General features: G+C 49.8%; 2 protein-coding genes and 1 long non-coding RNA gene across 5 annotated transcripts; 1 reads left to right on the forward strand and 2 right to left on the reverse strand.

The window, feature by feature from the left end:
- Nucleotides 1–2,392: 2,392 nt before the first annotated feature.
- LOC142001334 (uncharacterized) lies at nucleotides 2,393–5,361 on the reverse strand. Of its 3 annotated transcripts, none has more exons than XR_012642453.1 (4): nucleotides 5,231–5,361; nucleotides 3,645–3,809; nucleotides 3,009–3,128; nucleotides 2,393–2,631 (listed from the first exon to the last, which is right to left on the reverse strand). It is a non-coding gene; the product is annotated as an uncharacterized LOC142001334 (long non-coding RNA). The 3 variants fall into 3 exon arrangements; XR_012642451.1 differs by lacking the exon at nucleotides 5,231–5,361 and adding an exon at nucleotides 4,952–5,155; XR_012642452.1 differs by lacking the exon at nucleotides 5,231–5,361 and adding an exon at nucleotides 4,672–5,155.
- On the forward strand, nucleotides 5,237–10,257 carry YRDC (yrdC N6-threonylcarbamoyltransferase domain containing). Its single transcript, XM_074976423.1, has 6 exons — nucleotides 5,237–5,386; nucleotides 5,733–5,928; nucleotides 6,605–6,719; nucleotides 8,100–8,219; nucleotides 8,677–8,819; nucleotides 9,186–10,257. The coding sequence occupies exons 1-6, from the start codon at nucleotides 5,260–5,262 to the stop codon at nucleotides 9,253–9,255; spliced, it is 771 nt and encodes a 256-aa protein (XP_074832524.1). The 5' UTR covers nucleotides 5,237–5,259; the 3' UTR covers nucleotides 9,256–10,257.
- A 2,527-nt stretch (nucleotides 10,258–12,784) lies between these two features.
- MANEAL (mannosidase endo-alpha like) lies at nucleotides 12,785–19,113 on the reverse strand. The gene is made up of 4 exons (XM_074976422.1): nucleotides 18,403–19,113; nucleotides 15,873–15,982; nucleotides 15,341–15,417; nucleotides 12,785–14,597 (listed from the first exon to the last, which is right to left on the reverse strand). Exons 1-4 carry the CDS (start codon nucleotides 18,884–18,886, stop codon nucleotides 13,961–13,963), a joined length of 1,308 nt encoding a protein of 435 aa, XP_074832523.1. The 5' UTR covers nucleotides 18,887–19,113; the 3' UTR covers nucleotides 12,785–13,960.
- Nucleotides 19,114–24,110: the final 4,997 nt, after the last annotated feature.

The following is a 24,110-nucleotide window of genomic DNA, read 5'->3' on the forward strand; positions in this document are numbered from 1 at the left end:
ATGATGTCAGATCTCAGAGCAGAACAAGGGGAAATGGACTCTACTGGTAATGCTTGGTTGGAACTAGACCCAATAAACATGCTCTTGACTGCATGTGGGATTCCTGATGGCCAGAAGCAAGGCAGGGGCTGAAGGGAAAGCCCTCTAGCACTGAAGGCTACCGAGGAAGTCTGCAGTGGCACAGGAACTTCAACCTGTGTCTTCCAAGTTACGGGACTGCTCCCTAACCTCTGTTCCATGCTGCTTGTCCTGCCACTAGATCTCTGTAGTCAGGAACTAAACAATAAAGGCACAGGGGCATCACCAGCTAACAGAAATCCTCAAACGGGAGAGCCCAGCTCACTTCTTACTGAAACTTCCAGGGGCGAGTGATCAAGATTAGTCAACATGGATTCACCAAGGGCAAGTCCTGCCTGACCAATCTGATTAGCTTCTATGATGAGGTAACTGGCTCTGTGGACATGGGGAAGTCAATGGATGTGATATACCTTGAATTAGCAAACTTTTGATAGTCTCCCACAACATTTGTGCCCATACATTGGATACATGGACAGAAAGCTGTCTAGAAGGTTGGGTTCTATGAGTAGTAATCAATGGCTCAATGTCTGGCTGGTGGTCTGTTTCAAGTGGGGTACCGCAAGGGTCAGTGCTAGGGCCATTATTGTTCAGTCTCTTTATTAATAACCTGGATGAGGGGATGGCTAAGTAGCAGTGCAGCAGAAAAGGACCTGGGGATTACAGGGGATGAGAGGCTGGATATGAGTCAGCTGTGTGCCCTTATAGCCAAGAAGGCCAATGGCACAGTGGGGTGCATTAGGAGAAGCACTTCTAGCAGATCTAGAGAAGTTATTCCCCTCTATTCAGCACTGGTGAGGCCACATCTGGAGTACTGCATCCAGTTCTGGGGACCCCAGTACAGAAATGATGTGGATGCATTGGATCAGGTCCAGTGGTGGACAACCAAAATGATTAGGGGGCTGGAGCACATGCCCTACAAGGAGAGGCTGAGGGACCTGGGCTTATTCAGTTTGCAGAAGAGAAGAGTGAGGGATAATTTGATAGCAGCCTTCAACTTCCTGAAGGGGGAGCTCTAAAGACAATGGAGAGAAACTGATCTCAGTGGTGACAGAACAAGAAGCAATGGTCTGAAGTTACAGAGGGAGAAGAGTAGGTTGGATATTAAGAAAAACTATTTCCCCAGGAGGGTGGTGAAGCACTGGAATGCATTACTGAGGGAGGTGGTGGAATCTCCATCCCTAGAGGTTTTCAAGTCCTAGCTTGGCAAAGTTCTGGCTGGGATGATTTAGTTGGGGTTGATCCTGCTTTAGACAGGGGACTGGACTTAATGACCTCCTAAAGGCCCTTCCAGCCCTAGGATTCTATGACTTGAGGTGGGCAGGTGCAAGCCCCTCCCCAGCCTTGCAGGAGGGACCACTGTAAATACAGGGCCACCTAATGACAAAGTCAGAGGAACTCTGCCCAGCTGTGAGAGCTCAGCTAGGAGAGGAAATAAGCCTCAGTGGCAGAGCCTCCTGCTGGTGTAGTTAGTGGCCAGGGCCAGAAGGAGGTTGAGTAGGACTCAGGCCTTTGTGGCGCAGTGGAGAGGAGATCTGAAAATAAACCAGGGTGGGGGAAAATGCAACCAGAACTGCCTGCTGAGCCCCTGGAGGAGCCAGAAATAGGGATGCAGGCTGGCACCAGGAGCTCCCTCATGCAGCAGAAGGGACAGGCCTCAGGAACAGGCAAACTGTGGCAGGTACATGCCTGTGCTCACAGTTCCCCAAGGAAGCTGTCAGTGGAAATCCCTGGTGGGCTACAGGACCAGGGTCATCATCTAAGTCTGTGCTAGGCACCCTCATCTCCAGCTCAGAGTGAAGTAAATTACAGCACCTCAGTCAGTTTGAGTCTCCCTCAAACTGCAAAGCTGAACTGCCCCAAGTCAAAGCAAGGCAGGAAACAAGCAGAGCTGCTGCATCTCTCTGGCCCCCAGCAGCCTGAACCCTATGGTGGAGAAAGCAAGTTAGCTGCAGTGGTTTAAAGGAGGAGTCACTACTCCATGGTAGTAATTCTCCCCACATTCAACATGTGGACAAGGCTGCAGCTAGGAAGGAGGGGAGCTGTCACACAGATGAAGGCAGGAGGTTTGTGCAGGGCTGAAGTACACAGACAGCTCAGAGGATGGCTTTAGCGCAAGGGAAGATAGAGGGTGAAATGTAGCCCCTGCAAAGCAACTGCCCCAGTGCACTACATGATCCAAAGGTGTGGGGGCAGGGAACCACTTTCTTTTGTCAGTGAGGAGAGGTGACAGCTGCCAGCTTGAGTGTAGCACTGAGCAGAGCAGGGCTTGTCCCACTGTTTCTTTCACCAGGGCACAACCTTTCACAATTATAACAAGCACTTTTATTTCTAGCTGATGACATTGAGAGTGCGAGTCCCAGAATAAGGCACTTATACACAATACCAAACGCAAGTGGAGAGTTCACTGAGAGGGGTCAGTATCGAGTGTAGGGAACAGTCAGTAAGAGTTGTAGCAACTTCTGTAGCCCTCACGGCAGCAGCCCACAAAACACTTCAGGGATGCTTGTCCTCCCCTTGCTCAGGCAAGGAGATGCCCTCTGTGCTGGCAGGAACCTACAAATAAACACACACATCCATCAGCCCACGAGCTCCTCAGAGCAGTTCCATGTGCAGAATTTAAGCCGACCATCAATCTCACAGCACAATGGGGGCCAAACACCTCACCAGAGATCACAACATTTTATAAAGATCTTAGTCATTGAAGAACATGGAGCAGACCCTTCCTGTCCTCCCCTGCTGGTCTTTGCCCTTCAGCATGAGATGTGGCCTGTGCAAACCCAGCTCCCACAGCAGCTGCGCCATCTTGTGCGGATCAGGGGTGTAATGTTAAAGGAAAAGCCCTTGCTGCTCGCTTCACCCAGAGACCTTGTCAGGGCCCTGCTGCTCCCACCGCCGCCGCCAGGAAAGTGGGGAAGATCCCAATACTCAACCCTGAGCGCAGCATGGAGACTGGTGATCTCTGCCAGCAGTTCATCACAGCTGGCGATGTTGGCCAGGAGACGCTGCTGCCGGACTTCCAGGGATCTCAGCAGGGTTCTCATGCCTTCAACCTAAGGAGGAGAGGAGTCACCACACCACATCCTCTGGAGCCTGGGCAGAGTAACTAGGGAGCCCTGGTCATCCAGAGCCAGGGAGAGCCTCACAATCTGCCCCAGGGATGGCAAGTAGCACTGGTGGCTGAATATCCCTGGCAGCTGCCTTCCCAGTACTGACACTGGGTCTTGAACAGGAAAGCAAATCAAGTTGCCACAGGAGCTGTAACCCCTCAGGAGCGGGGCTATGCACAGAGCTTCTCCTCACCGCTGAGTTTGGCCAAGTGTTGCCCCTCATCTGATCCCCATCCACACCCACAACCCCTTGATGTCATTGTGGGGGTGAGCCTCAGCCAGTTCAGCCCGCTGCTTTGAGTCCCTGTTAAAACGTCACTTTACCACTTTGATAAAGTCTGAAGCCCAAGAGTACACAGACCCTTGAATCATTCTTACACAGAAACCTAACCCCTTCCCTATTGCCAGCCTGCATAGCCTCCTGCCATAACACAGGTTCACACACACAGCCATACCCACCAGTGATTCTGTGTCTGGGGGCCGCTCAGCAGCCTGTTTTGCAGCTTCCTCTGCATCCATGGCCAAGCCAGAGTCAAAAGCAGTTTGTTCTAATCTTGGGAGCAGGCCAGCTTGGTGGGGTAGTTGGCATCCGATTCACCACATTCGTCCAGCAGGTGAACACCACTGTGGAAAAAAGTCCCAGTTATAAAGGGTGTCTCTCCCCGACTCCCACTCCCACTCCCACCTTAGACACGCAGGCTAGAGGTGGAGTAGGAAAAGGAGAGCTGGTCTCTGCCTCTCGCAATCAAGAAAAGGGTGAGGGGAACCAGCTCCTTAACCCCAATTTGAGCTAGATCGATCCAGCAGGTCGTTAGTTTCTGCAGCCAGGTGACAGAGGGCTTGGCACAAACACATACAAGGTGGGAACAACATTAAAAAGCCAAAAGGCTCTGGAGGCCAACAGCCCGAGGTCACTGGGACCGGCTCCCTCACAAAGCGTTCTGAGAACAAGGCAGGTTCCCCACACCCCAGGACTGGCTGAGCAGAACAAAGGGAGGTTTCCCCCAGTTTGCTGAAGGGTAAAGACCGCGCCCGGGCAGGTTATTTAGCTAGACTGTGCTTTGCTCCCAGCCAGGTAACATCACCTGCTGCGGTGCTGGCGCACGTGGCTCAGGCCTTATTTCTCAGGTCCCTCAGTGAGTCAATTGCTCCCACCTGCTTCTCCTGGGGCCCTTCCCTTCCCCCGCAGCCAAACGGGCCGCGGCTCGGACCAGCTCTTGCCCTTAAGGTATAACGGGCCTGGCTGTGCGAGGCCGGTCTGGCTGTGCCTGCAGCCCCGCAGGCTTTACTCGCTCAGCGGCCTGACGAGCCGGGCCTTGGCGGTACCCGCGGTGTGACTCACGCCCCTGGCAGCGCTTGCTGCCCAGGGGGTGCAAAAGGGCCCCTGGGGGCGGAGCAGGAGCACTTTGCCGGCTGGCCGGACCTCACCCCTAGCGGAGGGGAGCTGAAAGGCGACGGGCCCCGGAGGGGAGCCGGGGGCTCGCACCTGGCACTGAAGCGGGGAGAGCTGACCCGGGGCCGGCCCAGCCCCTGGGATGCGACGGGTCCGAGCAGCCCGACTCCCGCCAGCCTGGGCCGCCCCGGAGCGGAGGGCGGTGCAAGGGGGCAGCTCGGGCCCCGCGGGCTGCGGCGCAGCAAGGGAGTCCCAGGCGCTCCGGCGGCCAGACCGTCGCGGCCCGGGCCCGGGCTCCTGGCGCTCGCGGCAGCTCTGCGGGGACAGGACGGGCGCAGCGATGAGAACCGCAGGCCCCGGGCTCTGCTCTCACCTCGCCCGGACCCGGCCCGCGCCGCGCCCCAGTTTCCCAGGCTGCGACCGGCTCCGCGAGCACGGGCGCCACGTGCCGGCCGCCAGTCGGGGGCGAGGGACGGGGCCCGGGTCGGGCTCCTGGGAACACATGGCCTGTCCGTGGGGGTCGCGCAGCAGCTCAGTGACGGGAGTCCTAGTTGCCTCCCCACCCCCGCCAGCTCGAACCGCCCCGGAGCCCTGGAAACGGGTGGGAGGCGCCTGTCTCTTTAAGAAGGGGGCGTGGCCGGATTGACGTCACCCAGGCTCTGCCTTGCGGAAGTCGGTGGTATGCGGCGAGCGCGCGGGGCTGCGCTGGCCGGCTGGGCCCGAGCGGCGACTGGGGGCCCGGGGCCGGGGGGGCGGAGCCTGCGCTGTCCCCGCCCCCTCCCGCTTCCCCTCCCCGGGCCCGGCGGCGGTGAGCGGCTGTGGGGAGAGCGGGGCCGGCCGGGTGGTCGGGGCTGGTCAGAGCGGAGCGGGGCGGGGCGGAGCAGGGCTGGGCTGGGCGGATCCCGCCGGCGCTGGGCTGGGCAGGGCAGGGCGGATCCCGCCGGCGCTGGGCAGGGCTGGTGTCCCGAGCCTGTGTGACAGGGCTGGGGATGGGCAGCAGGGAAGGGACCAGCTGCTGAGTTCCTGCGCTGGGCTCTCCCTCTGGGACACGTGGCACTGGCAGCAGACGGGGCCCTGGGCTAGATGGGCCTTTGGTCTGACCCAGTCTGGCCATTCTCGTGGGATTTAAACGCTGCGCTGTTTTCTTCCGCCAGGCTGGCAGGAGACACTGAGTGCCACGGTGACCGTCCTGCAGGATGGTGGCCTGGTAGCTGTGCCCACCGACACAGTCTATGGAATAGCCTGTCTCGCTCAGAGCTCTCAAGCAATTAAAAATATCTATAATCTGAAAGGGCGGAATGGAGGTAAACCTCTGGCCATCTGCCTCGGAGAGATAGCACATATTTACAGGTGGGTTTGCGCTGGGGCACTAGCCTCTCAGTGAATGTTAGAGCCTCTGTGGGATGTACCTTGTTAACGCCAATGGAAAGCGGGTTTTGAGTAAGCTTTCCTTTGTGGCACTTTCCAAGTAGCTACAGTCAGCTTTGTTTTCAGTTTTTAAACCTCTGAGTGATACATAATAAAAGTAAAGGCGAATCAGTCATTTGACTTCATTCTTCCTGCTGAGAGAACTGTGAGCAGCTCAAATCACCACAAAAGTAAGTTGCATCCTCAGAATTCAGCTTTAATATCTAACATATTGGTGACAATGGAGAAACAGATGTTTTTGCAATATAGATGTTGTTATATCCTGTTTGACCATCTACGATCTGTGTAGCACAGTTTATGGTAGAGCAGGTATTTTGTGCTATATGTTGAAATTGGGATAGATGTACCTCGGGATCACAGGGCAGGGAAATCCCCTTAGAGAAGGCGCTGGGGCTGCCAAATATCTGGTGCTTTGGTAAGAGAGGGCCTGTCAGAATTTGTTGTATTTTACTAACTCTCTCAATTGTGCAGTAGCAAAAATGTAAAACTTTGGGGGAGGGAGTTGCTGTTCCTGAGCATGGAAATGTGGCCAGTGATGGTTAGTCTCTTGTGATTGAGCTGCCCTTCAAATTGCTACAAGATACAGTGTGCTTTACAGGTATTGCCATGTCAGTGTGCCAGAGGATCTTCTATGGGATCTACTCCCAGGACCTGTGACGCTCGTATTGCAACGCTCAGAAGGACTCAATAAAGACCTAAACCCTTTCACGTCGGTAAGTCTTTGGAACATGACAGGTGAGAATCTTCTCCTTTGTGTGTGTGATTCCTTGGATTTGCTGCTCGCATTCAATCAATGCTGAATGCAGTGACATTCCTGCCCACTTAATAATGAATGTGTATCAAGGTGAGTATATTCATAGGTGTCCTTCTGATCTGTCTGAATGAATTACAGCTTGTAGTTTTTGATGGGTGCTTACCTCAGACAGCTTGTGCAGCTGGTAGACAGACTTATTTTTCCTTTTCTGTGGTCCAGACTCGATACTGTGGGCCATGTGCAGAACTAGAGTTCCAGATTCTAGAGGCAGGTCACTTTTTTATAAAGGATTTTGCATTTGCCTATTACAGCATTAATGGGGGGTTAAGAAGTGGAGATTGGGGGAAACCCCTAAACTAAATAAGACAATAGCTTATCTGTTGGGGAGAACTCTGAGGAAAAAAGGTTTCTAGCACCTGAATCCCAATGTCAACATTTGTAACAGGACACTGGAAGGAGCAGCTGTGGGTGTGGTTGTCCCGCTGAGAAACTCTGTCACTAGGACCACAGGCTGTCCATAGTTGAGATTCCTGCTTAGTTACCTCTCAGACAGTCCAAAAATCAGAAGTTGAACTTCTGGGACCTATCAAAGCAGATGTGGCCTCAGAAATTTTTGAAATGGCACATGGGAGGAGGCTGGCAGGGGCTTTGCTGTACTAGTGTGTGTGCTCAGACCCTTGAGCCTGTACAAAAGCCCATCACGCTGCCTTGAGGATGGCGAAGGGGATGACAAATGTCCTGCCCATAGGAAGGCAGGGACAGCAGGCCAATCCCCTCCTTTGCTGACTCTGAGGTTGTAGAGTCCCAATAGCCACTGTGCCCTGCTAGTTGCTCCTGAGACAGTGATGTGGCAGCCCTGTGGTCAGGGACCCAGCGTCTGCACAGGTGACAACAGCCTGGGAAATCCCTAGCCTCTCCCCATGGCAGAATCCCTGCTAGAGACTTGATGCAGCAAGTTGACAGCAGACTAGAGGCCTTGGTACTTTCCCAAGCTCCCTGGAGGAAGGGGAAGCTAGAGCCTGTGTGGGTTTTCCACAGGGGACCTGTGGGGCTGAACAGTACTAGCTGCACTTGAATTGTTTGGGTTGTGCTGTGGTGCCAGAGCATGTCCAAGTGCACCTGAAAATTATTAGGCAGCTGGGGAGGTAGCTAGATGGAATCATTGTGTGGGCCAGTTCTGGCCATCAGGCTGCCAGTCAGATCATGCTTCCTTAGTCAACAGGGCATTGTACAATGTAATGGGATAAATGGTTCAGCTGGAGCTCGATGACTGACTGTTGCCTAGAAGTGCCCCCTCTCTTCAGCTGGTGTGTATAAATGTACCTCTCTTCTCTTGTAGTTGGTTGGTGTTCGTATTCCAAACCACCCTTTCATTAGGCAACTGGCACAGGCATGCTCAGGACCCCTGGCTTTAACGAGTGCTAACATCAGTACTCAGGCGAGCACGCTGACTGTCACGGTAAGGTGGGTTTTGTCACTGGGGAAAACCACTGTGGTAGATTTCCAGATAGGAGCAGGGAGAAGCTACTGACTTGTTTGGAAAGGTCCTGAGCATCACTCTACAAAGTGGCTGTGCTACTTCTGCTATAGGCTTCCTTCACAGTACACTGCAACCCCCTGCTGCTAGGCTGGGACCCGCCCTAAAGCCTGAGGAGGGGTGGAATTTAAAGGGCAGACTGCTTAAAGGCTTCCTATGTACTTCACTAAATATGATTATGCAGCAGAAGCTCCTGAACCTGAGTCCTCTGAGTTGTGTGTTCAAATGTCTGTAGTATGTTCAGATCAGACACTTCAAGATATGTTCCTTAGCACTTGAGTCCGAAAGAACATCACCAGTGGGGCTTATTTACTTAAAAACGAAACCCAAAACTTCAAAAGATAGGTTGGCTGAACCCAGTATTCCTTCCTTACCTCAGGAATTCCAAGACCTGTGGCCTCAGTTGTCCTTGATCATTGATGGAGGAGCAATTGGAGATATCCAGAGTCCAGAGTGTCGTCTGGGGTCGACTGTAGTCGACTTGTCTGTACCTGGGAAATACACCATTATCCGCCATGGTTGGTAAGCACTATGACCACAGCTGCAGCTTTCCCATTAGGGAGAACAAAATGCACCTGAAAGTGAAACCATGGGGTTTGTTCTGCTTGTTTCCCTACAGTGGTTATTGCATGATGTTGTCAATATGCAACATCCTCTAACTCAGAACTAATTCACCTGCCCAGAGAGGCAGATATTGGGTTCAGCAGGGCATAACTTACTAGTTCATAGTACACCCCTTTTTCACTTTGCTGGACTGACAGTGACCTTGTGCAGCTTGTTCTCATTTTCTCTTATCTGCCAAATAGAAAGCTAACTGTGGAACCAACTTAGCCCAGCACACAGACACCCCTTTTCTAGTCAATACTCTGCTTGTCTTTATTTCCACAGTGCACTGACACCTACGGTTGAAATCCTGGCAAAGAAATATGGCTTGACATCCGAATCTCCTTGTTCATGAGATCCCAATTCCTTGAAGCTGTGCAGAGTTGGTAAAACTGGGCACCATGTGCCTGTCTCTTCAGGAAGCCATTTTCAATGGCCTTGTTTAATAAGGTCGGTGGTTGTAACTGTCCTCATGTCTCCTCCTGGGTCTCTTCATCCATTGTGTGTTATGGATACTTGGTCTGATGTGCATGACTAAAACAAACCAAGTCCTTCTGACCTCCTTGCGCAAGTGCAGCATTCCCAATTGTGGCACAAGGCATCGTTTGCCTTGCGCAATGGGGTTTATTACATTTTGAAATAAACAAATAACTTCTTTATAACATCTTGGCAAAGTGCTGCTCTGGCACAGGACAGAGGATAGCATTTTACTGAAAGACCTGTGTACCACTTGTGAGTTTGATTTCAGATCTCAAGGCAACCAATTGCTGCTTTGACTTAAAAACACACCACAGCTTTTGAAGGTTTCTTCTGTTTTATTTGGAAATAACAGGAATACAGCCTCCTCTTGCTGTACTTTGCAAGAGTGAGCTTTTACTTCGTAAGTAGAGAAAACCCTTCTCTCACTTGCCTCTGTCTCTGACTTAAATAGTAGAGCAATTGAAAGGGAAATAGGTTTTTATTTTGGTTTTGAATCAGTTTCTCACAATTCCCTAATCTTTCTCTTTTCCAGCAAAAAGTGAAATTGGCCTGATATTTCTAATGGTGCCAAGCAGGAGAAACTTTCTTCAGCGGCTCTTTATGTATCAGAAAAGCCTCCCTTTTGAAAGCCATCTAAGTTTTACTTTTCAGTGATGGTTGCTACTCCTGGTACTAAATTAAATGCTCCTTTTCTTTCTTGTAAAAAGGACAGACCCTGAAGTGTAGTCCATTGCGTCCTTCATGAACAGTTCCCTTCATTGCTCATGAAATTGTTGTTGTTTTTTTCTTGCTTAGCCGACCTGTTCACAAGGTCTGGTTATTCTGGGAACACTAAGATGAAATTAATTTGTTCAAGGGAATATTTAGTAGTGTTTAAAAACTGGTGACCAAACTGGATGGGTCAGTGGGTGGGTTGGTTTGTTTTTTGTTTTGTTTTTGTTTTTTTTGTTAAACACAATGCAGTATTACAAATACTTAGATTCAAATTGTTTAGATCTCTGCAGTGCTTTATTACGTATCTGTGAATTCTGTACATACAGCTGTTACCTTTTGAAGATGGTGGGTTTTCATCTTTCAAAGACTAATCTCTGTGCAGCCCCATGGTTACTTGCTAGTCAAACCCTCATCTCTACAACAACTACACTACTAAACAAGGCCTATCCTACAGCCAGGTTTCGAAGGAGGTGCACTCTTTCCAATAGTGGAAAAAGATGAACAAGGACTCTATAACCCAGCTGCTGTTCATGAGCCACAGTTACAGCGCTTCGCTTGCTCCACTGTTATATTAAAGGGAGCGTACTCCGTTACCCTGCAACAGAACGTTGCACCAGAAGCTTTTTATAGGAGATTTTTGTTATTGTTGGGTCATTAATGTGTAAATAAGCACAAAATGCTGAGGAGGAGTACAAAAGACTAGTCCAAGTATAGAGGGATGCAGTTGCAAGGATAAGAGGCGAAAGGAGTTATGCTAGATCAGGGACGTAAAAGGTAATTGCAGACTGTGCGCATTGAGCATTTAAGATAGAAATGGGAGTGCCTGGTATAAGGATGTTGTTGTTCTAAGTATCACAGAAAGGCAATAGGAGTATATGACTTACAAACAACAGAAGGTGGTTAAAGCAGCGATTCAAACAAAATTATAAATGAATTGTATGTGTGAGTGAGTAGTAGGAGTATGTGAGCATGTGAGCAGGCTGCTACTAGTGAGTGTGAAATGGGCAGAGCAATAGAAATGGAAAACACTAATAAAGGGGAGGCAGGGCTCTAGTTGCCCCTTTTGACTGGGTCTAGATCCTGTCAGACTGGGATGCAGAAATAAAATCTCTAAACACCATTAATGACAGACTCTTAGTGCTGCTAGTCCTGGAACTTACATTGATTTAGGTCTAAGTGGAACACAGGCTCTGATGCAAGATATGAATAGCTGAACTGCTTAGTAATAAACTATAATATAACTGAATTTAAATAGTAGGGGAAAAATCAAAGAATCCCACTAGGGTAGCATGTAATCTCAAAAAGGGGACCACACCAAAATTAGAGCACTAGCTAAATCAAACCTAAAAGGAACAGTTGGAAAAGCGAACTGGCTGTGAGCTGCATGAAAATGTCTTTTAATCCCCCTTATGGAGGCTCTGACCAAAGGTGTATCTGAACATATAATTATTAAAAACCCCAAAGTCAACATTTCTTAAACACAATAAAAGAGGCAGAGACAAACACCCTTTAAAAATTGGAAATGAAATACCACTGTTGGAAAATACAAAGCAGCATAAACCCTGACAACTACAGTATAAAAGTACACTTAGGCAGGCCACGTACCAGCCACTGTCAGAAGAAAGGATAAAGGGAACACTAGGCTGACCCAGTGTGGCCCTTCTTATGTTCCTAAGAGAAAGATGGAGCCTATAGATGTGCTTTTGAGCAAGAAAGGAAAGCTAATGGTGACTGCCACAAAGACGACTGAGGTATTTAATATCTGTTATTCTTCAGTCTCTTACAACACTTATGAACAGGTCCTTCATATACTTAATAAGAGGGAGGAACACAAGCTGGAAATAGGGAAAGAAAGAATCTGAAGGTAAGTTGGCAGGTCCTGATGCAGTGTAGAAAACTAGCAGATGACTCCAAGCTAGGAGGAGTTGAACACTTTGGTGGGATGGATGAGATTAATGTGACACAACCTTGACATGTAGGAGAAGTGACCTGAATTCAGTAAAGACCAATGCCCACTGCTTCATGGGAGAAAGGGAAAAATCAAACTACACTTGGTACCAAAGAGGAGTGTAGAGCTGCAGAGGCTTTGGGAGGAAGGGGGGCTACAGCAGACAGCCCAGCGAAGGTGACCCAAAAAGGCGTGCTGGGCTGTATTCCTAGCAGTGTGTGTGTAAGATATGGAACGACTGACATACCAGTGTGGCAGCTGGAGTGTCCGGTTCAAGTTTTGGGTGCCAAACTGGGAGCTCAGAGGACAACAATCAACTTATGAGGTTTCAAAAAATCCGACCTCTGCCAAAGAGTAAAAAGGGGTCTTGAGACAAGAAGGGACAGGAATCTGATATGTTCAAAAGTGTCATGTGCTGTTATAAAGAGCACAGTGATAAACTGTTCTCCATGTCTACTGGCGTTAGGATAAAGTAAAAGAAGCTTCATCTGCAGCAAGGGGTGAGGTTTAGGTTAGAATGCTTTTTCTGACCCCTAACTTTGTTATTTTAAGAGGTTGGAGACACACACACACACACACACACACACACACACACACACACACACACACACACACACACACACACACACACACACACACACACACACACACACACACACACACACACACACACACACACACACACACACACCCCCCCCCCCACCACCACCACCACCACCACCACCACCACCACCGATGGTGCAGATGTACTTAGTTTTGCCTGACACAGGGACTGGACTACTAATGACCCCTCAGGCTGCCTTACAGCCCCACACTTCTATGATTCTAATACTTTTCCTTACCTAGCGCAATAGGCCATACTGAAAACACCATCATTTGCATTACATGGAAGAAACCGAAATGGCTCGTGCTTTAACTGTTCATCAAGCCAGAATCTGTATAAATTCAGCATAATTAATGGAAAAAGATGTAGAGTCTTGTGCACTAACTCAGATCCACAGCTGCCACATCTCACTTTATTGATTAAAAAGACAAGCACAAATGAGTTCTTAAAACAAACGTAAAGGGCCTGCACATAAGACTATTCTGTAATGTAACATTGTTGTGGAGGAACATGTTAATATTTTTCAGTTTATTGCAGTGCTTGCACTTCTTTTGATTCCAAGAGGAGATTAAAACAAAGTTGAGGCTAAATTTTGAACATGTGAAACTCACTGAAGGCGCATTTGCAGTTCATTATTTGCCAATACATTCAGGATGTTTAAAATCACCAGCAGTCCAGGTCTATTTTTAGTTTTTGGGTAATGCAGATCACAGACCCCACACAAATCAAAGGACATTAACTGCCCGATTTAATTTCTTCTAAGGTAAAGAATTTTGCAGGACAATTAACTCTTTGCTGTAATCAACTAATAAGGGAAGTCACACTGTCAGAGCTGCTAGTGGAACAAGGAACATGTAATAACCAGGCAACTGGTGAAGGGCACAGGATGAAATACATGCTAGGGGCATGAGCCCAGGTAATATGTAAAATACCACACACAACATATGCCCTGTAAGAGGAATTGATCTCTTGCTCATTCCTTCCCTGGCCTGGTCACTTATGGACCAGTTCAGATCCAGAAGGGTTTTAAAAGGGACATTTGTACTAAACTCACCACAGCAGCAGAACAGAGTGCTGCACAGAGACCGCTCTGCTCACTAACAGTCCCGCTGGTGGTTGCTGAGTTGTGCTCAAACCATCCGTAGGGCTGTTCACAGAGAACACTATTTAGCCACCAGTCCTGAACAGGGACTGTGACGCATAAGCTGCCTCTGCCTACTGCTCCTTAAACACCTGTCCCCACAGCCGTTCTTTTTAATGTGATCTTTTCATACAGCCAGGAGAGGCCATCTGAAGGCTTCCCCTGCAGAATAATCACATCAGCCATTGTTCCTTCTCCTTGCTGAAGTGTTCTGCCCACCTGCGGGTCAGCTCCAGATACATGTTAGGCTGATGAGGCAGATAGTCCAGATACAGGCGTGTTAGTGTCTTCTTTGGAACAGCTTTCTCAATCTGAGTGCCTTCATGCCACTCGTTGAAGGAAGTGATGGAGACAATTTCTGGCCTCACCAGGAGTGCAGCCTGCAAAGCTGTTTCATAATATTTTCCGTTGACTCTGTTCCGTGTGTTGTGGTTGTTCCATGGGCGAATACTAGTGTCAATGTAGCCTGGGCCAACGCTTGGGATGAACATCAGGTTGTTTGAGTCACAGAAGGCTTTGATAGTTTTCCAGTTTTGGTGGGAGGAGCCAAACGAGAAGCCATTGGATGCAAAATACGTGTACATGCCATCGTATCCTGCAGCGAGGATGTCACGCTTGTGTCCTCCTTCCACTAGCAGTGCTATGAACACTGCATCATAAGGGGTATTGCGGAGGGAGTGAGAGCCCGCCTGGGTGAAGAGGTTGGCCCAGGACTCGGGGGGCGTCAGATAAGAATCATAAATGTAAAACAATGGGAGGCTCCGGCCTGTGCTGGTCCTGTACTTATAAAAAGCTGCATGTGATCCATACCTAAAGAGAGTGAACACACCATCTCAGGGTTGAGTGGAGGCTGGGAGCAAGCCCCATGCTGACCAGCAGGCAGGTGCAGCCAGAAGCCCAGTTCAGTTGTGTGCTCTGCTCATTTCACTTTAGGCCTTTGCTTGCTCCCTTTGTGACCATTTACCAGACGGGGTCAGCTGCACTGCCCTGGTTAGACACATGCAGGTGAGGACATTGCACTGGCCTGATCAATGTTTCAGACCCACTCTGCCCCCTGCAGGAATGCCTGGAGGACCAGGAAAGCTTTGTTGCATTCGCGAGAGGCTCCATCCCGCTAACTTACACTGCAGCTGTGCCTGCTGTTGAGGTGCCAGTAAATGCACTGGGGACCTTGCCCACTTGCAAACAGGTGAGATGTGCCCCACTATATCGTAATAGCTTTGGAGTACTGCCTGGCTCCCCTGCATTCTAGCTAGTGACCCACAGGGAAAGCTGCCCTGACATTTAGTCTCGGCAGGGGTTGCTTCTGCAGACTCTAGGCTAATGTACTCTTCAGGGGACGCTGAGGAGATCATACATGTAAAAGGTGATTTATGGGCCTTTGTGACATCGAGTGTCTGCTACAGCGCTCTGTGGCATAATTTGACTTAGTTCACACACAGTGAAGCAAGAAACACATGTTTAATGCAAGTGAGACAGGCTAGCCTGAAACTCTTCGTTTTGTTAGGACTGAAATGTGCATTTGCAGCAGCTACTGCAAGCCAAGCACTTACTTGTCCACGATGTATTTAATGTTCTCATGCACGGTGTGGTCATCACGCCCTTTGTACGGCTGGATGTGGAAGGCAACCTTAAAAATAAATCATGGTGACAGTGATCATACAGCATATGCTTTTCTAGTGGCAAATTCACTAGGACCCAGACCTGTGATGAGGCCACAGTGTCCAGACAGAAGATACCTCTCCTCCTCCCTTGCAGGAGACAGGTGGAGGGCCTGTTCCATCGTAACAGGGCATGTAACCTGTTCTGGGAGCCAGTGCAAGAATTTTTTATAGTAGCTTTGTCCAAACTAGTTTTACTATTTGCCAGAACAACCTGTAACTCCCTCTCATGAAGTGATGCTTGTTTGTGCTCAGCTGTTGCAAAATAAAGACTCCCTATTGCCTCCCATAATGAGCAGTTAAAAATAACACAAAGCCACTGAGACCACAGAGCCAGCTCCTGCCAGAGATGCACAGCAGCAGCTCCTGCTTAATTTGAGCAATTAGTTTAATAGCTTCAAACAACAAGAGAGAGCAGCCCTACCTTTATGGCATATCTGTGTGCAGCATCCAAGATAAATGGCACAAGACTGTCTGATGGCTCCCCATTATCATCTGCCAAGCCAGGAGGGTACCAAGACAAAACCAGGACTCCTGCAAGAAGTTGCAGAAGGAGATCAGGACCAACCAAATGCCATGATATTTAAGCACTGCCTGCCTTCTGCCTTTCCCATGCAGCACCAGAACTCCAGCTGACTTCTAAACTGGGGTGGCTCACCTCTTGAGCCAGGTGCAGCTCTTTGATCATTGAAAGGTGCCTCCTACTTGGAGCCATGGGCCCCAACTGCTCACCACTGCTCTGTGCATTCCCCCCCACCCCCGTCTGGAGCGAGAAGCATGTGGCTGTGGCAAGTCCCAGGTATTGGGTTAGAGAGGGGAGGGGCTGAGGGTGCCTGGCTTTGGGGGAAGATAGGGTATTGGATTAGAATGGGGGGCTGGGGTACCTGGCTCTGGGGGAGGGGAAGGGCATTGACCCATGTGTTATATTTATTTTTTTCTATCAAGATATATACTATATAGCTAAATTAAATATATGTGGCTGTTTGCAGTCTATCTACAGCCACCCTTGTTCTAGGCAGTTGCACAGAATCCTTCTAAGCTTAGTTGTCAAAACAGCTACAGCTCAGATTTAAGGAGGAGACCCCTTACAATAGGAGGGTCATTGGCTCTCCACAGGTGAAGGGAGATGGTTGTAATTGTCCAGTGTTTACTATAACTAGTAGCAGATTAATAGATGGAGAATTCCTCAGGATGAAGTTAAATTCTTACTGCTCAATAGCATAACCCATGGCAGAATTCTACAGGAGGGGAGGTTCCAAGTGCCTGAGCTAGCACAGGTTGGAAAGACACTGGTCTCTATTAATAATATGCTCAATTTTAGGTATATGGAAGATCTTTAGCATGGGTGTTTTAAATCTGTTATGGCACAAAGATACTGCAGTTGAAAAGGAAAGGGTTCATTGACTCTGTAACCTGGGACCTTTCTCAAAAGAAAAGCATCTGTCTTTAAAGAAGGGTTTTGTTCACCAGCAGTGTAATTTAATACTGGAGCTGTCCAGAGCAGCGAGGTGCTGAAATTTCATCTATGCTTTTAACTATCCCAAGCTAGCAAGCTACTGGCTTCTCAGGTGGTGATTGAGAACTACTAAACTTAATCCTGGGCAAACAAAGCCTCTTTAATATAAGGCCAAATTAGGATGAACTGGCACAACTGCCTTCCTGTTGCAAACTTGCATTAATAATAATCTAAAGATGTCATTAACTGACTCCAGGATATGCAATTCTAACTGGAACAGAGTCAGTTTTGAGAGTTTGTTTTGATTGGGTTCATGCTGTCTTTTTGTTGTGATCCCACCAGATCCTAAAAGCAGACTGGGATGGGCTAGGCCAGTACTTGGATGGGAAATATCCAAGATAAAACAAACACACACTCACTGCTACCTGAAGAGATGCTGGTGACAAGAGAGAATGTGCAACGGATTCGGCCCCATGTTAGAGAGAAGTAGGAGTCAAAGATTCTTCAACACCTTTCATGTCACGAGCTGGATGTCTGCCCCATCCAAGAGTCAGCTGTTGCAATTTAGAGCATTTGTTTAATTTTGGAATTCACTTGCCATTGTGAACCAGTATAGCACAGACATGTGATGGGAGCTGATCACTTAATACAATACACATTGGCACCAGTGCTAACATGGCTGTGTAATATAGTTCATAACTGGTCTGCTGTACAGTTTGCAAGCTACACTGCAAAACGTGCGCAGTGAAAAGAAAGCAGTTAGCCTTTAAGACAAGTACAGAATGGACCCAAACTATAGGTACTATTTTCATTCCAGCCATGTTCTCTGAGGGTCTTAAGTTTTTTTTTCTTTTTTTTTTGTGGAGGCAGAAGGCAGTTTATTCAAATGACTTTTGAAAACTGGCAACTTTGCTGAAAGAAGCCTTTGGACCAGTTTTAACCAGCGCTTCCAGTTTGTAGAATGAAAGTTTCTCAGATATGTGCAATCAGCTAAAGGCCTTTTAACACCCTAGACTTTGTAACTATGCATCCTCATGCTGCTTGAGTCATGCAAATAACCCCTTCACTGCAGGGTGAGTGCTCACATAAGTAAAACCAAGTGTGCAGGTATGTATTTGGGTAAGAACTAAATAGTATGTTTTCCTTGATATTCAGCCTAAATTTTCCTATAATTAATTTTTACTGTTCTTACTGCTCCTGCCTTGTACCACCTTCATTGTCTCCTGTCCTTACATCCTAGCTAACTTAAACCCCTTGTTACCATCTGGTCTTTTTACCGAATTTTAAAAATCCTTATCCTGTATACTCAAGAATGCTAGACTCCAGCAAGCAGGCCTGGGCCTGGAACATCAGTGACTTTGCTAGTGTTACATGGGTGCACAGGCTTACCTGTCTAGATCTGCTTGTAGGACTGGGGCCTCATTTGGTACCAACATCTAGGAAAACATTTCGGTGCACTGACAAGCTGCTGATGAAGCATATGCCAAAGCATCCTTACCAATTGCTGCTGCTCTCAGCTGGTTCATGTGCTCCTCCAGCACTTCAGGGTCCCTAGAGCTGTAAGGACCCAGCTCAGGGTAGAAGCTGGAGCCAATGTCCTCTGGGGGGTTGTGCCGCCCTTTGGGGTAGCTGGCAGATATCTTGGGGTCCCAGTGCGGCACCATGACATGGTCCCAGTGCAGATACTTTCCATCAAAGTGGGGATTCCCATACCACATGTAGTAGAAGATGTGTAGGTCATAGTACATGGGAGGAGTTGGTGCCTTGGCATCACTGCTGGTAGGTGCCTCGGGGAGGGAGACAGCCTCATGGGAGACAGCATGCCTCTCCCCTCGCTCCACGAAGGGCTCCAGCTCCAGGCCTGGGGCCAGGTCTGAGAAGCCATCAGAGGGTTTCAGAGTCCGCAGGCCCATCATGGTGCCGAAGATGAAGAGGGTGAAAAGGAAGAGGGCGATGCAGGCTCTGCGCCTCAGCCGGGCCATGGTCTTGGGGAAGTAGCAGGGCTGGCAGCCAGCGCAGAGTGTGCCCAGGAGGGGACTGGTCAGTCACTGCCCCAGCTAGCGGATGGGTGAGAGGCTCAGCGTAGTGGGGGAGTGGGGTGGGCAGTCAGCCATGGGAAGATGGGGTCAGTCCCTGTGGGAGTGGGGGTCAGTCACCAGGGGTTGCCTGGCCCCAGTTGGAGGAGGGCTGTCAGTCACTGGGGGGTCAGGGCCATTGGGGGCAGTTGGGGGTTCAGTCACTGGGGGGGTCAGGGCCATTGGGGGCAGTTGGGGGTTCAGTCACTGGGGGTCAGGGCTGCTGGCAGGTTCAGACACTCACTCGGGAATCGGGCCCATGGTGGGGGGCTGGGGTCAGTAACGGGGGTCGGGTCTAGTTCGGGGCGGTCAGTTGGGACGTGGGGGGTTGGTCACTGGGGGTCAGATCCGGTTCGGGGGCAGTGGAGGGGTCAGGATGGGGGGGGTCGGGTCCGCTCGGCGGACGGGGCCAGTGGGGGGCGGGGTTAGTCAGGGGTCCGGTCGGTAGTCCGGTCCGGTCCGGTCGGTAGTCTCCGCGGTAGGGATCGGGCCCGGCTCGGCCCAGCAGCGAGCCAGCCGACGCGCGGTCGGGGGAGGGAGCGGGGCCCGCCCGGCCGCGGCGCGCTGCGGCCCGCACCCACCTGGCAGCGCGGGAGGCGGGGACCCTGGTTCGCTTCCGCCGGGGCTGCGGCACTGCACTGCGCCCGCCCGCGGCACTCCACTGCCACCGTGTGAGCGACTCCCACAGAAACGTCCCCACAGCGGGCCCGGAGAGAGGAAGCGCTCCAGCCGCGTCTGGGGCGGGCGGGCCCTACAAACGCAGAATCCACCAGCCTGGGTCAGCCCATCAATGGGGAGGGGGGCGGGGAACCCCGGAACCGTCACATACACCTGGGAGGGGGGCACTAGAGAGGCCTGGGTGCCCTGAGGGTGACTAGCTGACTTGCCTCCCCCCCCCCCCGCTTCCATGGTACAGTCGCAGCAGAACGGGCTCTGGCTCTGAATTAACTCCTTCCTTGCTGCAGCCGCCCGTTACCCCGGGCGGGATTGTGCTGCCGGGGGCGTGGCTGAGCTGGGCGTTATTCCGGCCTGCAAGGGCGAGGCCTGGGTTTTAAACAGGGTCCAGCCATCGCCGAGATGAGCTGCCAGCGGGCACGCAGGGGACCCAGGCTGAGACCCCTGGCCCGAGCTAGGTCATGGTGCTGCTACCTAGACTCACCCTGGCTGCGGGGTGAAGACCCGTGTCCAGGGAGTTGGGCAGTGCCAGGACCCTCCCGCTCTGGTTTCACTGGGGCAATGACATGGTTGGCAATGTTGGCGTGAAGGTGATCCACGTCCCTGAATATCAAAACAAAAAAGCAGCCAAGTAGCACTTTAAAGATGAACAAAATAATTTATTAAGTTATGAGCTTTCGTGGGACAGACCCACTTCTTCAGACCATAGCCACACCAGAACAGACTCAATATTTAAGGCACAGAGAACCAAGAATAGTAATCAAGGTTGACAAATTAGAAAAAAATTATCAAGGTGAGCAAATCAGAGAGCTGAGTCAAGAATTAGATGACACCAAGTATGCAAAAGAGCCCCTGTAGTGTCCCAGAAAATTTGCATCCCGGTTCAAACCACATGTTAATGTGCCGAATTTGAATATGAAAGAGAGTTCAGCAGTCTCTCTTTCCAAAGCAGAGTGAAAAATTCTTCAATAAGATGCAAGTTCTTAAGTCATTAAGAGAATGGCCCACTCCATTAAAATGTAGACTAACTGGTTTGTGGATCAGGAGTGTTTTGATGTCTGTTTTGTGCCCATTAACTCTTTGCCTGAGAGAGTTAGAAGTCTGTCCACTATACAAAGCATCTGGGCATTGTTGGTACATGATGGCATATATGATGTTAGTTGAGGAACATGAGAATGTGCTCATGATTCTGTGTCTAACCTGTTTAGGTCCAGTGATGGTATCGCCAGAATAGATTTGTGGACAAAGCTGGCAGCAGGCTTTGTTGCAAGGAAAAGTCCCAGGACTGGTGTTCTTGCAGTGCAGACTGTGGCTGTTGGTGAGAATCCTCATAAGGTTGGGAGGTTGTCTGTAGGAGAGAACAGGCCTGTTCCCTAGGGCCTTCTGGAGTGTGGCAGCCTGATTAAGGCTGGGTTGTAGGTCTTTAATAATGAGTTGCAGTGGTTTGAATTGGGGGCTGTAGATAATGACACGTGGTATTCTGTTCTTGGCTTTTTTGGGCCTATCTTGGAGTAGCTGGTCTCTGGGTATTTGTGTCTGGCGCTGTCTGTTTTTTTATTTCTCCTGGTGGGTAATTCAGGTTTATGAATATTTGGTAGTTGTATTTGGTAGGTTTATGAATATTTGGTACTTGTAGTTTTTGGTCTCTGTCAGTAGGATCAGAGCAAATGTGATTGTACCTCAGGGCTTGACTGTACACAATGGATCTAGTTATGTGCGCAGGAGGGAAGCTAGAAGCATGTAGGTAAGTATAGCGATCAATAGGTTTCCGGTAGAGTGTGGTACCGATCAGGCCATCCTTGATTTGTACTGTAGTGTCCAGGAAATATATCTCTCGCATGGAGTAATCGAGGCATAAGTTGATGGTGGGGTGCAGATAGTCCAGTGGTAAGGGTGCCAATACCCGAAATGATAGGGCGTCTGGGGTTTCCAGGTTTGTGGATTTTGCGAAGTAAATAGAGTAATCCAGGCTGGGGCTCAGGTGGTGTGTCTGAGTTAATAAGGTCCCTGAATGTGGGTGCTAAGCCCCTTTAAAGATGAAGGGGTGGCCACACTTCAGGGCTCTCACTTCAGGCTCTCTGCAGACTTGGAGGGACATTGCTCCATGGGTTTTGCATCACGCATGTTGCTGAGTATTTCTTTGCATTATTATGGCTAGGGCAGTGGCTCTCAATCTGTTCGCCACAGTGTGCTGCATATAGAGCCTCAACGTATTATTTGTGCCTGCCCACAGCAGCCGACGGGGATGCGGGCAGGGGGAAAGGGACAGTTGCTCTGGGGACTAGCAATTTGAAAGAGCCCAGGGCTCTGGGCCCTTCAAATGGCTGCCAGAACCCAGTGTGGCACGGTCCAGGTGGTGCTGAGGGCTGGATGGAGGGCTCCCTTCCACCCGAGGCCCTGCCCCTTCTGGGGCCCCAGAGCCAAGTTTCCACTTCCCCCCACACATGCACCTTGCTCAGAGCCCAGCAAAGTCTATTGTCAGCTCTCAAAACAAAAAAGCAGTAAAGTAGCACTTTAAAGACTAACAAAATAGTTTATTAGGTGATGAGCTTCCATGGGACAGACCCACTTCTTCAGCCCATAGCCATACCAGAACAGCCTCAAGATTTAAGGCACAGAGAACCAAAAACAGTAATCAAGGTTGACAAATCAGAAAAATAATTATCAAGGTGAGCAAATCAGAGAGTGCTACTTTACTGCTTTTTTGTTTCAATAGTATACAGACTAGCACGGCTGCCTCTCTGTTATTGTCAGCTCTGTGTAGGTCACTTCCCATGCTACCTGTATGGCCTTGAGGATGTCACATGGGCCACCACTGTGTGCTGATTGGGCTGCTGGCTGAGACCCACTGAGCTAGAGCCTTCATAAGGGAAGCTGGCATGCAAGGGGGCACTTGGCAGAAGGGCAGCTTGCTATGCCACTGCAAAAGGGACCACTCGGAGCCCTGCATGCAGGCAGCTCTTGCACTTCCTGGAATCCCAGTGAGGCCTGCAGGGGTCTGGCATCACAGCTAATTGCTGAACCAGGGCCTGAGCCAAACTCTGCCCACACAGTTTATATCAATCCAATTTCTCTGAGTACTGACAACCCAGGAGCAACTTGGGCCCTCAGCGCCAGGTACAGAACAATTCTCACCAGGAGGAAAGTTGGAAGTGTGTTTGGTGGCAGATACTAGAGTGACTGGCTCCCTGCTGATGCCTACATTTGCACGAAAAGTCTGATTTTTGTGGGTGTGGCGCTAACTCTGATTGGCATCAAAGGGAACGGAAGATGCATAAGTCCTTGCTGTAGCAAGCGTCTGGTTTTGAATGATAATCAGCATCTCGTTGGCCTCTGGGCTTGGAGTCCTTGAATGGCATTGGGAACAGAGGGAGGGTCCAGGGTGGTGGATGACGCCTGCTTCCATTTGCGCTGCCATCTCAAGTGAAACAAGTCTAAATAAACAACTGATAAAAGATTAAACTTATTCAAGAAAGGAAGCCAGGCTCCAGTAAACCCTGAGATGTGACTCGCAGTGCCATTAATGGGAAATAACATTTTAATTGGGCGACTCTGTTATGCACAAATGTTACAGACGATAAAACTCGTGCTAAATGGAGACTGGTAAATGAGATAAACCTGTCAAGGGAACAAATCGCCTGCAAGTCGGGAGCTGGCATTTTGTAGGTTCCCAGTAGGTTTGGTTCTGCCAGTGACATTACTTTGCTTAATTAAGTCTGACACTTTCTCCAGAGTGATGGACATTTCTGGCTGAGGTTTGCTCACAAAAGCTGTCCATGCAGAATGGCATTCTTTATTAAGGGCTTGGCTGAGTGCTAGCAAGCTGGAGAAACAGCCTTTGAGAGAGCTCTTTGGTTTAGAACCAAATTAGAATTCTCTGTGCCTGGGTTAGAGTTTAATGTTCTACCTTGTGTCAGCGCTTTGGCCCTAGGTATTCTAAAGCCGTTTGCTTTCACCCAAAGGTCTGTGGCTACCAACCACTGGGCATGCCCTGGGACGTGGTCTACAGTAGCAACCCAAGTGCTGCAGTGATACCTGCTACTTCCTGGTGTAGACAGTGCTCCAGTAGCAGAAAGGCTTCTGTGGTTAATCTGCTGTAGGGTAAAATTGCCTCTCGGGGAGGCAGCATACCTCCACCCACAGGAGATGCGCTTCACTGCAGTGCTGGAAGGGCGCAGGGGCTTATACAAGTCAAGGACACAAGGTCATTACAAAAAGGCTTCCAGAATCAAAGGCACAAAGTCTTTACCTCAACCAGACAGACATCCGCTGAGACAGCTTGGGGTCCAGTGGACACTCTCTCAGATACACAGTCCTCAGCATGGGGGTTCCAGGGAGCACCCCTCCCTTCCCTGCCCCTCCCAGGTGTGCTCGGACAGCTCTTGGGTAACAGGCACTATTTGCTCTGAGGCAGTTGTAATTTAATCTTGCCATTTGCTCTACACCTGGACAGTGA

Source organism: Carettochelys insculpta, chromosome 24, assembly GCF_033958435.1.
Source record: "Carettochelys insculpta isolate YL-2023 chromosome 24, ASM3395843v1, whole genome shotgun sequence".
NCBI lineage: Eukaryota > Metazoa > Chordata > Testudines > Carettochelyidae > Carettochelys > Carettochelys insculpta.

Bases quoted from the DNA above. Each gene is read 5' to 3' on its own strand.
- YRDC (XM_074976423.1), top strand. From the start codon at position 5,260: ATGCGGCGAGCGCGCGGGGCTGCGCTGGCCGGCTGGGCCCGAGCGGCG. The intron at 5,387-5,732 runs GTGAGCGGCTGT...TTCTTCCGCCAG, and splicing joins CCTCCCCGGGCCCGGCGGCG to GCTGGCAGGAGACACTGAGT. The intron at 6,720-8,099 runs GTAAGTCTTTGG...CTTCTCTTGTAG, and splicing joins ACCTAAACCCTTTCACGTCG to TTGGTTGGTGTTCGTATTCC.
- MANEAL (XM_074976422.1), bottom strand. From the start codon at position 18,886: ATGGCCCGGCTGAGGCGCAGAGCCTGCATCGCCCTCTTCCTTTTCACC. The intron at 15,983-18,402 runs GTAAGGATGCTT...AACTTCTTGCAG, and splicing joins GCTGAGAGCAGCAGCAATTG to GAGTCCTGGTTTTGTCTTGG. The intron at 14,598-15,340 runs GTAAGTGCTTGG...CACTCTCTTTAG, and splicing joins ATTAAATACATCGTGGACAA to GTATGGATCACATGCAGCTT.